General features: G+C 39.4%; 1 protein-coding gene across 1 annotated transcript in view; it reads left to right on the top strand.

Annotated features, from left to right (window-relative positions):
• ARL3 (ARF like GTPase 3) overlaps positions 1-11,375 on the top strand; it is a 30,569-nt gene extending 19,194 nt beyond the window's left edge. The window contains exon 6 of the mRNA XM_072424227.1: positions 9,833-11,375. Coding sequence (XP_072280328.1) covers positions 9,833-9,880 — 48 coding nt within the window. The 3' untranslated portion in view covers positions 9,881-11,375. The remainder of the gene's footprint in view (positions 1-9,832) is intronic.
• The last annotated feature ends 825 nt before the right edge of the window (positions 11,376-12,200 follow it).

Genomic DNA, 12,200 nt, shown 5'->3' with positions numbered 1-12,200 from the left:
TAGCCGCTCTCTTCACTCCTCCAGTCATCTGCTAATGACTTCCTCACTCATAACCTCATCACACGCACAGCTACAAGACTTTTCTAGAGCTGCCCCAACTCTCTGGAATGGTCTTCCTTTTCCTGTACGGCTTCCTTCTACGTTCTGCTCCTTTAAAAGAGCACTAAAAACCCAACTTTTCTACCCATCTTCTGTCTTTTGAAACCCTCACTACTTCCCACTATTTCATAGCCCGCCTCCTATTTTGTACTACCTCCCCTTCCTCCTAGATTGTAAGCTGATCAGGACAGGGTCCTCTCCTTACTCCTGTATCTGTCTGTTATTTGCAACCCCTATTTATTGTACAGCGCTGCAGAATATGTTGGCGCTATATAAATACTGTTTAGTAATGATAAAAGCTACTCGGTGCAGGAGCTGTGCATCACTGCGGGTTGCACATTTCTACACTAGTGGGAGTGGACTGTAAATGCCAGCCTGTGGGGATTTACTTGTACTTTACAAACTTTAAAGCAATATAGGTGGCCTGTAACAAATTCTCTCAGTAGTCATTTTCAGAGATGCTGATTTCTATTATTAGAAGCAATGACTGCATATTGGAAAATTTCTATATCTTGAAAGATTGTTTTCTGTTGCCAAAATGTAATATCGACCGAGTCAAATGAAACAAATGGTGTTATAGCAATAGGCAGATCTCTCATGATACACCTTTACTAATGAGCAATCTGTCCCTTGTGTTAAAGTAGAGAAGAATAGATCTTCCACTACCCCAACAGTCACTGGAGAATTGCACAACCTCATATTAGCTGTGTGGGTGTAGTACATTTAATAATTAATTGTAATAAGTAACAAAAAAAACTCTTCCACCAACCACAGGCAAGCAGAAAATACAATAGTCTGTATGGTCGGGTTTATATTTATGTTAGCTAGCTTCACATCCCTACATGACCTATTGAATCAGCATTGTCATTTATTATGACCTTGTCCATTTATATACTTTTCTGGGTAATTTCATATTAGATATCGGCGGCTGTAAATGAATGTATCCATAGCAACTACGCTATTCGGAAGACGGATCCTTTATGTTTACTAAATTGTTTGTTTTTTCTATAGCTTTGCTGTCCTATACTATCAGTAGAAAACAGCTATAAGTTTAATAGCAGAATCTGCCCATGAAGCACTTACATATATACAAATATGGTTATCTGTTTGCCCCTAAATGTGCATCAGAAATCTAAATTTGCCCCCTACGTAGGATACCTGGATACAGAGATCTGGTCATTGTGACTTAGTGCCCCTCCGTTCCACACTGGCAGCTTTCATATTCTCTCTGTTTAGATCTGCTTTAACAGAGCAATAATAATAAATATACCTAAAAGTACAACTAAACCCTTAAACTAAGGATGTTATATAAACAGAAACCATTTCTAGAAAGATACTTTTTTTTTTTTTTTCCGCTATGATGTAGGCAGCTGATAGAGGACTACAAGCCCCCCACACCTTTATCCCATGGCTGTCAATCACTAGGTTTTTGTATCATTATTAAATAGGATTTATATAGCGCTGACATTTTTTTGCAGGGCTGTACAATAAATAAGGGTTGCAAATGACAGACAGACACAGACAAGCACTTAGAAGGTTCACCCATAGGCACATCTTATGGTAAAATAGCGTTGGCTTGTAGTACACAGCAGGAGGTTTTTTCTAGGGTGAAAATGCTGCTTTTGCTAAGGAGCCCCAGAACAAGAAGTATCACTGACTGGCATGATCACCAGGTTGCAATGAAGAAAATTACAATTAAAAGATCTAAACAATAGACGCTCCGAAACAATGAGTATATTAAGGCAATATTTCATGGTGTTTACTGTTTAAGTTTTATACTTTTCAGGTAAACTTGAATGACTCCATATGCATTTACTGGAAAAAAAAAACCTTATCGCAATGAAAGAATCTGTCTCTGATGACCTCTTGGGAGGAGTTGCATTTATTTTGTGTCAATAGAAATACATTGCAGTTCTATAGGGGAACTGCGTAGAGCCAGCTCTGTGCTCTCCCTGCATCTTCCTTCCATTGCTGCAGTAGTGAGATTTAAAATATACTTGTTCAGAATTGTGCTTTCCTCACTTTCACATCTGCCTCTTCCATCCGACCTCTGTAAATCCATCCTTTCTTCGCTGCCCCCCTCCCATTTCTTTCCTGTCCTGCTCTAGTATTCCTATCAGGTTATCTAAGGGAAGCCTGTCTTTGCCAGGCCTCAGATTCCTCCCTATCATACCCGAATAGTAGGAGACAGCCGCAGAAAATTAACACCATCAATCCCAATTCCTCCCACATGAATCTTCCCCATGTCTCCCTGTCTCTCGCCTTGGATGGTTGCTATGGTTTGCTTTTTGTAGCTTGGAATCAGCTGCATTCAGCACTAGATGGCAGCAGAGGGAGTTTTGGCAATGCCGTTTCTGCCTGTTACTTGGCTCCATGAAGTTTAAAGTGCAGGCTTCATTCTCTTTGTGTTACTTCTTCTATCTAATAGGCAATACTTTGTACATGTACAATAGGTAATTCCAAGTCATTATAACTCCTTCCAAAACTAATATTTCCTGGACTACATTGCAGGACCACACAAAGAAGATTTCTATCCTAAAGTGAACATTATCTGCTTAAAAAATGGTACCTGTAGATATAGCTTCTAAAGTATCGGGACCTTGTGTGTAAACATATATAACGTAAACTTATATTAAATGTATCTATACCTACTTCTGGAGCTTGTTGGATCCTAGGCTGTGTTTATGCAGTGCCATAATAAACCTTGCTGTCTTGTCATCCGACTATCCAAATGCAGTCTGAAACAAGTCTGTTTCCTTACTGCCAGTGAAACTGACTTTTTCCCTTCAGATTATAATTGGAACAACCCCTGCGATGAATAATTGGAGCTCAAACATCAAACCATTCCATCATCCATGATTTGAGTTCTTTAACTTTTGTGCCATCAGCATTATCGGAAGGGGCCAAGCCATATTAACCTACTATTTTAGGGCTTTATTTTTTTTTTTTATTATTATCTATATGTTAATTGCTTGCTGAGAAGATGAGGTTTAATCTTAAATGTTATTGGACCCACTATCGTTGCTTGGTTCCTCAGCCCTTGTCCTCAGCAGACACCCAGCGCTCATTTGGGGGAACAGAAGCTCCTGTGATTTTCAAAATGGCATATTGTCTATTTCCTTTAGAACACATACCCGAGTATGTACATTCCCAGGGTGTTGGCAGCCAGGTTGGATAACTGGTTTCTAATTTCTATACTAGTGATTTTGTAAGTCCTCTGGAACCACTTGGAAAATAAGTGACCATTTCCACCTACGCCACTATAGGGGGTATGGCTCTGCTTGGGGTCTCTTTTCTTACTACATTCAATGACGTTACATGTGGTTGCTGCATTCCCAGGGTGCATTAGGGTATGTTCACACTATTTTTTAAGGCCTTTTATACTTTGACCTTCACTGCGTTTCTCCTGTTCTGCCCTACTAAGTATATCACTGCTTTATTGCTTTGCTAATTTACATGGCTGTCTCGCTCTGTTTGGCGCAGCTCTCTGTTTCATACAAAATGCTAACACTGCCCAGCTGATATCTTTCCACTCTGTGTTTTGCTCATTTAGTATCTCCTTTGCCACACCTTTGCTATTTTTTATATGATGTCAGTGTTAGGACCTCTCTGTAGAGAAATACTCCCCAGTCACCACCCAGTCTCCAAATATCACTGCTCAATGACTATTACCACGCTTCCAGACTAGATAAGAAGCATCCAGGAATATGGAACCTGGAAGCCAATGCTGTGTTAGCAAGAAACATTTATGATTAGAATGTTGTCATTGCTATTAAAATGAGAATTGTTAAGACAGGAAGTCTTTTATTTCTCTAATGGCATGAATAACCTTAAGTGTAATGGTGCCATACTTGGACTTATTGGGATGCCTATGGCTACCAACCTCCTGCCCATGGTCTCTAGTTTTAATTGTGTTAACTTTGAAGCCTATATTATGTGTTTTGCTGGAAGACATAAACTATGCTGCAAGCTGGACATTTTCCTAGGCAACATACCTACAACACACGGATATGAACAGAGCCTATGGTTTAGGAGGAGACTGATCTAGATGGAAAAAGCAGAGTATTGACATATTGATTTTATATTTTCTCTGTACTCCAAGTAAAATGTTAGGGGGGAAGTTCATTAGCATAACACATTCATTCATCTTAAAAGTATTTCATCCTTAACTGTTCTCATATGCATGAGATGATTGTTTCCCAAGTCTGATGGCTATGGCCGGGATGAATGAAGTGTAGATCACCATTTCCGGGATTAGGCGCAGACACCACAACTAGTTTACCATTGTTGTACACGTTTTTCAGTAACCATTATGACCATACAAATAGAGTGATCTACAACATAATTATATATACGTAACGGCTACGTATCAGGGTCAGAGAATTGTTAAACAACAGGTCCTGTGAGGTGATCCCACTTAGTTGGTTTCTACCAAAAGTTGCCTAAAAAGGACAATATGACCATGGAGGGCCACTTCCTTGGGGACCAAGATAGTGGTGGGCCAGTTTTGGGGAAGTCAGCAGAATATGGAGGCATGGTCATGTTAAAGTGGGTATGTCTGGAGAGAATGATGGGGAGGATATCAATGACAAACAAATAATGCCAGCAACAAAAATATATAATAATGTTCTCTAAAAGTAATTTCCAATCTTAACTAGATGCCACGTCCCAATTAAATACGGAAATATTCCATTATTAGGCAGATACTCCAATCCAGGCCGATTCCCCAGTATTGGGCATATTAGTCACAGGCAGGTTTCTTAGTGAAAGGCTAGATTGCCCTGTACCATAGTGAGAGCGAGGTAGTGTCACTCCTCTTCCCCAGCCATCCCTTTGTTTTTACTCACTTACTTATTGATCCCCACCAGGCAGCAATGTGTGCCTGGCCTCTGTTTTTTCTCCCTGCATATCATAGTGGAGCATAGCACTTCTCCTTTGACCCCCTCTTATGTCCTACTGATTTGTACCAATTAGACCACCATACTGTCACTTTCCACATGTGCTGGATGGCCAAACACACTTTCTCCCCTTGTTGCCCAAGGATGTGGCAGGGGAGGTAGTTGCTGTGGAAGTTGGGAGGGGTAACAGAGCAGTAGTTTATCAGTTCCTGTATGAGCATTAGGTGGTCTGGCAGGCCACAAGTTATCTAGCACTCCAGTATGGGAAGCAGACAGTCAGGCAGAGGCAGTGTGACTATATGCTGCTAACGTCTTTATACCAGACAACACCTCCAGAGGTCTTGTGGAATCCACGCCTTAAAGTGTCAGAGTCATTTTTAATGGTTTGGCTGCTAAAACGTTGCACTGTCACCATCCATTAATCACGATTTGCATCTTTCTTTGCATAAAATGATAAAATAACAAATTGTGGGTGAAAAGGGTCTTTCTTTTTAAACCCGCCATACGACTGTCATACATAAGTGAAAACATGGTAAAATAGGAGTCACTTTGTATTACCAGCTGCTATTGGCAGGCTTGGGGTACAGAAACAGCAGTTTTTTACAAAGAAACAAACTATTCTCATTGTCCGCGTTAGTGTTGTTCAGAGAAAACTGCACTAGAAACATAAAAATAATCTAATTGTTACTGTGGACAACACGGACTGTTCTTTAGGCCTTTTCCGCAGATGTGTGCATTAGAAGATAGACAGGCAAGCCTGAACTCTATAGAATTTTAATCTGTAAGCCATGCCGGCATCCCACACAGTGATACGATCAGAGTGAAATATTTTGCTGAGACATCAGAGCAATATCCTGCTTACAGTGTAAAAATAGCCTCACCACTGAGGGATCAGGAATGGAACAGAAAGGGGTCCTCAGAAATACATTATATGCAGTCCCTATAAAACATTTACTATACTTTCCTGACACCAATGTATTATATGAATTCAAGAAATATGCTAAATACTTCTTTATAATGCTTTAGTACTGCTAATGTGTAACTGTAACACCTACAGGTCTTTATTTCTTCTCAGGGATCACAATACTTCCTCTGACGATGCCTCCATCTGTTATCCTGTTAGAACGATGGTCTGATTTTGTTCAATATCCAGGTTTACAATTTACTTCCTCAATTGGCAGGCTGGTTCAGATGAGACATTAATGGCACACAAATGGATGTTACTACACCTTCCTGTTTTATTTAGGGAATTAATTTACAGTGCCATTTCAGCTCTTCCTCCAGCCAGGTCTGCAAACATTTTATAGGGAACCACAATTGTCACTATCTAAAATGAATAAAAACAGGTTTTATTTAGCATGTTGTGCAGGGAAAGTAAAATATCAGCAGATCAATCATCTGCTTATATAAATCTGGTTTTGAATGAAGCTACAGGGGAAAGATCTTGCACTTTCCTTGACCCTTATTAGTAGAACCTGCTATTCTTGTTGGATTATAATGTATTTCATATATTAGGGAAACTACTCAAAAAAGTCAAACTGCAGTGGATGTCAAAGAAAGAACAAGATCTGGGAGGGGTGGGGAAGCAAATATAAGGTATAAGAAGCATGGGGCAGATTTAGTCCACAAGACTGTAGTTTTTTCAGAGTGGACTGACCATTTAAATGGCAAAGCTGTCCTCATTATATTACGCTGCCTGCCCTGTCATTGGACGCAGCGTGCCTGCCAATAGCCCTGTTTTTTCTCAGCCTAATGCACAGCACTCTGTATATTTCATGCTGTTTGCACAGGCCATATTGTTTAATAGCTCTGTGTGTATACAATAGATAGATGAGCCAAGGATGTTGCATGTTTATTGTGTGGAGAGGCCAGCGCTGTTTATGGAATAAATGCACTAGGAGGAAGGTGTCAGCACATCGTTATTGTTTTAAGCTGCCTCAGCTGTTCTGGACGAGCCAGTGAACCCACATAGAAAATTAATGAAGGGCCTTGTCTCATGTTTGGCATGATGGCTGTTGATACGGTCAGATGGATATCAAGCTACACAGCCACGGGATGACTTCATTTCAGAGACACATCTGATACTCAAGCAGTTTTCTCTTCACTCACATCACTCACCACAATGAGGTGGTAGATGAGAAAATGCGTACAACATTGATATTTTATTGATTTTAATGCTGGGTAATGGGGAATGCAGATATCTTGGTCTCATGGATGAAGTAAGTAATGGTTTCCTAGAAGGCTAATATTGCCATGTGGACTTAGAAGTCTTACATTTCTTTAAACATAGTATTTGGTGTGTTTGAGTCCATCTGAGGCCACCAGTCTTTTGTGGGACATAGTAAAGGTGGTCAACCCAAATGCACATCCAATGGCAGGCCAATATTTTGACATACAATATAGTTTCTTCCTTTGCCAGAAAGTGTAAATGTACGGAGGTATTTAGGACAGATTTGTAATCAAGGTAAATTATTAAAATGTCAATTTTTTGAAAAGTTCTTCAGTCTGTTTTTGTATTCATCTTCTACATTCCCCAAACATCAACATTGAAACTGGGAAATGGTGGAATAGCACTGAAAGCCAATCAAAAAAAATTCTGTCAAATAGTTTCACCCTAAAAAGTTACCTCTTACTGGAATTCCCCAACCACTCTCCCACCTCTGCTTCACATTCGGCTCTCCAACAGGAAGCCTCGAAATGGCCAGTGCCTCCCAAAGGAGGGAGAGTGCAAACAGCGGCGATCCAATACTGAAAGAGAGCCACCAATCTCTACGTCGTAGTGCTGGAATTAGAGCAGATGTGCACTCTACATATTCATACCGATGGGGAAAGGGGGAGCCTTTAAATTGTATTTCCAGAATTGTCTATCAATGAAACTTTCAGATTTACTGTGGTCAGATAGTGAGAAAAGAAGCTTACTTATACGCTCCATCAGTCTTGATCAAACATTCATTTTGACTTTATTGAAGATGTAAATGGTCAACATTTAAGCTTTATACACAAAAATCTAACATGCCCTGATGTTTTGTGTCTCGCCACTGTCCTACCCTATGGAGGAGGTTGCAGTGGGGTGCCTTCCACTCTAACTTCCGTCTCCATAGAACTGAACAGCATTGAGTGTACAGTACTTGTTTGTTCTACTGTCACTGGAAACGATCAAAAAGGATTGTTTCCAGAGACAAAAGTGTACCATCTGTACGCAGCTCCAGTATAGTATCTGGCAATATGTAACCTATTTTGCATTTTGGTGAGTTAAAGGGTCTGTTTGCTGTGCTGACGTGTGTCAAAGGCACATTAATGCCCCCAAAACACAGGGACACCACGTAAATTCATACACACATCAGTGTAAATCCAGCCTAATCGATACATATTTATAGATGTAACAGTTACGGAACATAAGAAGTGATGGTGTCCCTTTAATCCTTGTACCTGTTTTAGCCTATCAATACACATGGTGGGGGCAAGTGGCAGCATTATCCTTATTACGGCAATATCTTTACTAAGGAACCATCTGTCACCTCCTACTTCCATCCGCCTCCATAATGGCTGCGCTGGTATTGCTCCATGTAGATTATCATTTTAAAGAATTGCTTCTGATTTGGAGGAACTCTCTCTTGCTGGCTTCTAGGTGTCTTTTATCAATGTTGATTTGATACAGCACCAGACATGTGGATGTAGCAGACGTTATGTCCTAGCGAATTCCACCTGGTGCAATAATTCAGAGATGTTATCTGCTGTGTACACCTGACTGCCAGTCACTACCATATATCAGGTTCAGGTATGTCTAACTATGAGACCTTTTATACTGTTCCAGCGATGGTATCTCGGCCACATACACCTGTTTTCTGAGTAGGGGAGGGTTATAATAACATTTTCTAGTGTGTACTATGTATACACACAATGACTGGGAAATCATTTTCCAGGTTTTATGTTTTTAGCAAAGCACAGCACATTTCATAGTTAGAAGCTGGAATTTGAAGGCTGTCATTGCTGACCTTTCTATTTTACAAAAAATAAAAAGCTAGTTGTCATGCTGATCTGATTTTAGTATTGAGTTGATGACCTGAAACAAATAAGTAGATTTAGAGTTCTACCCATACTGTGAATTTACCGATCTGAAATCTTGTTCCAGGTCTAGAGTCAGATATCTGTTCCCTAACAGTTGGGTTATCGCAGCTTGTTGTTTTTTGTTGGGCATACAATAGCTTTTAATAACCCAGCCTATACCATCAAGCTGTCCCCTCTACTGTATGATGAACATGCCATAAAATCAGCATGCCCTCTCTGACTACCTGTAGTAATCTCCATGTGCCCGTCCTGTCTGCCCTCTGAATTAAGTCTGTCTCTACGTCCGCCACAGATGTCTGTATACTTACCCCAATTCCCTCCCTTAATTTACTATTTAAATTACCAATATATTTGGTTTTTTGTAATATTAATGAACACAAAGCTATTTTACTGTGCTCTTTAGGACTTCTGCATACTGGTTTAATCACACCTCTGCTTCTGCTTTTGACAAGCCATGTCTACTTTGCTGAAGACAATCCGATTTTATCAGCTGCCTGCCACAAACCCCCCTCACTCAAAAAGCTAGCGACTTTATTACATAAAAAAAAGGTTTTTAGAGCATCAACCCACGTGCCAAAAATGATTTACATAAATCTGATTACATATCTCTAACAATCTGTACATGGGCTTTACATTCCTTTAACCCAGTTGAGAGTAAATAATAGAAGATGTGCATTTTGTTTTCAGTAGGGATTATACAGTATAATATAATTTCAACATGCTGAGAAGTGACATGGAATTTGATTTCATAATTTCTTTTTCTTTAGGATGGCATGAACTGGGTCTGCAAAAATGTTAACGCAAAGAAGAAATAACAGACTGAGAAGAGCCATGGAAACACACAAGACTGCTTTACCACCAACATTTTCACGCGCAGAGCACTCCGAGGTCACAGCTAACGCCTCCCTTTCCACCGGACACAACACAAATGCTCTCTGTTGGCCTACATCTGAAACAAAGCATGTCTAAACTGTTTTTTAGCCTACTCACCATGTATTTACTATTCAGAGAAGTAGTGTTGTAAATTAGACTCCCGTGTAACCGAAGATCTACTGTAGGTACAGAAAAAGGTTACTTGTTGAATGCCTTTTGTATATTTCTTGGCATCTGTGGGTTATGTAGGAATACTCTTAAATAGAAGCTGCTCTGTATTAATGCCCAGGTGACCTCTATTCACTGTACAAACACTGCAGGTGTGGAAGGACTGAAAGGGAAATGGCATTGCTACTTATGTGTAAATCTACCGCAGATTCTATAGAAATAATATTTATAAGGGACCAACACATTTCAGCTGCCCTTTTCTGACTGAAAATATAACATTTTCCTTTTACGCTAAATAGACCTCCATGAATGCCCTGTAGCAACTGGATGCCAACAATCATTTTTTTCTGGTACTGCTGTGAGATTTAAAGAAGCCATTTGGCTGCTGTAAGTAACAGCTTTCATTTGTCTGATGTTCATACGCATACATATATGTATTCCTGTAGGCTTATCTTGTAGTGCTTGGGGCATTTAGAAAGCTGGCACATTCTGAGCTTTGCAATTTTGCTAAAAATTTACACACACCACAATATAGTTATGAATTCAGTTTTGCTTTACAATTGGAAATTGCAGAAATTGTTTACTTCTTACAGATCCATTTAGATCTGTGGGGTGTGTTAATCCATGTGCATTTAATAAGGTAGTCCATTCTAACTAGGTGAACATATTTCTGGGGACCGTGGTGCACTGCAACAAGAATGGCACTTCAATATGCATGTTGAGTGCGCTACCACTCGTTGCGATAACACACACATTACCACAATGCATAGATCTAAATGGGCTCTAAACTAATATACCCCTGTTAGTGCTACTGTCCATTTGGTAAAGCGAGCCCTTTCAGTGGGGTCTGCGTACATTTTTCAGATTTATACAGCTATGGACACCATTCTGACCACAAATTTATCAGAATGTAATCTAGGACAATTGGCATTCATTGCTCCATGAACATGCTTAGTTATTGGGTACCCCATTGAATCTAATAGGACACAGGTCATTAGTGGAGCTTCAGTTTGTAAACATATTTTTGTGATATTCTTTGTAGATATCTCCTGTACCTATTTCTCTGCAGACTATCTTTTATTGGCTACAGCCTGTATAAGCGAGCCTTATACTGGAATCATTGTGTACAGGATTTATCTGGAACATTGTTTATAGGCTCAAGCTTGTATGAATGAGGCCTCATAATGGAGTTATTGTGCACAGGATTCATCTAGGTTGTATACATACTGAATTAAAATAAAACTTGAGTTTCTACAGGTCACAAATTAACATTGAAATCCCAATTTCTTCACAGAAAATGACACTGTTAACTGGACAGTTTCTGCAAAGTACATGGCTCTATGATATATTGTCTATTTATTCTATCTTACATTTACCATGCAATGCGATATAAGGGTTTTAAATGAGTCCAGCAAAGAAAATGCAATCCAAGTCAATGAAAATGAACAGGTAAATTCTTTGTATGTACTCGAGACAGGGGTCATTAAAAAAAAAGTGCACACTGTTTTTTTTTTTTTTAAATGACCCCTGTCTCGAGTACATACAAAGAATTTACCTGTTCATTTTCATTGACTTGGATTGCATTTTCTTTGCTGGACTCATTTAAAAAAAAAAATTGGTACTATGCATATGCATTTTTCCGAGTTGCTTGTTACATTTGGCATATTTTGCACACAATTTGGCTAATGATTGACCTCATAAAATGGGAACAAGGAACAGAAAATTTGCCAGTTTTTCTGTTGCCCTAGGTATACAAAAGTAAATACACCCCAATATTCTAAGTCTAGTATTTTGTAACCCTTTCTTCGTGGACTCCTAACTGGTCATGTGCTCTCAACTATTAAAAAAAGAAAGGATTTCAGAATAAAACTAATTCTATCAGTCTTGGTTCTGCAAAATGCATGATCTTATAAAGCTAGACACATACACTACAAAATAATCCTATTATCTGCTTTGGATATTTACTAGTAGCTTTGTAGTGTGAGTGCCTTGGTTGAATGACCTGTTAAGGGAGCACTTTACACTAAAATGTTTGGGGTAAATGTATAAGCCTGTTCACACTTATGCTTGAGATTGCACCGAAATTGTAAGATT

Source organism: Pyxicephalus adspersus, chromosome 10, assembly GCF_032062135.1.
Source record: "Pyxicephalus adspersus chromosome 10, UCB_Pads_2.0, whole genome shotgun sequence".
Lineage (NCBI taxonomy): Eukaryota > Metazoa > Chordata > Amphibia > Anura > Pyxicephalidae > Pyxicephalus > Pyxicephalus adspersus.
The sequence above is the reverse complement of the archived record's forward strand: the minus strand, read 5'-3'. Positions and strand labels throughout refer to the sequence as shown.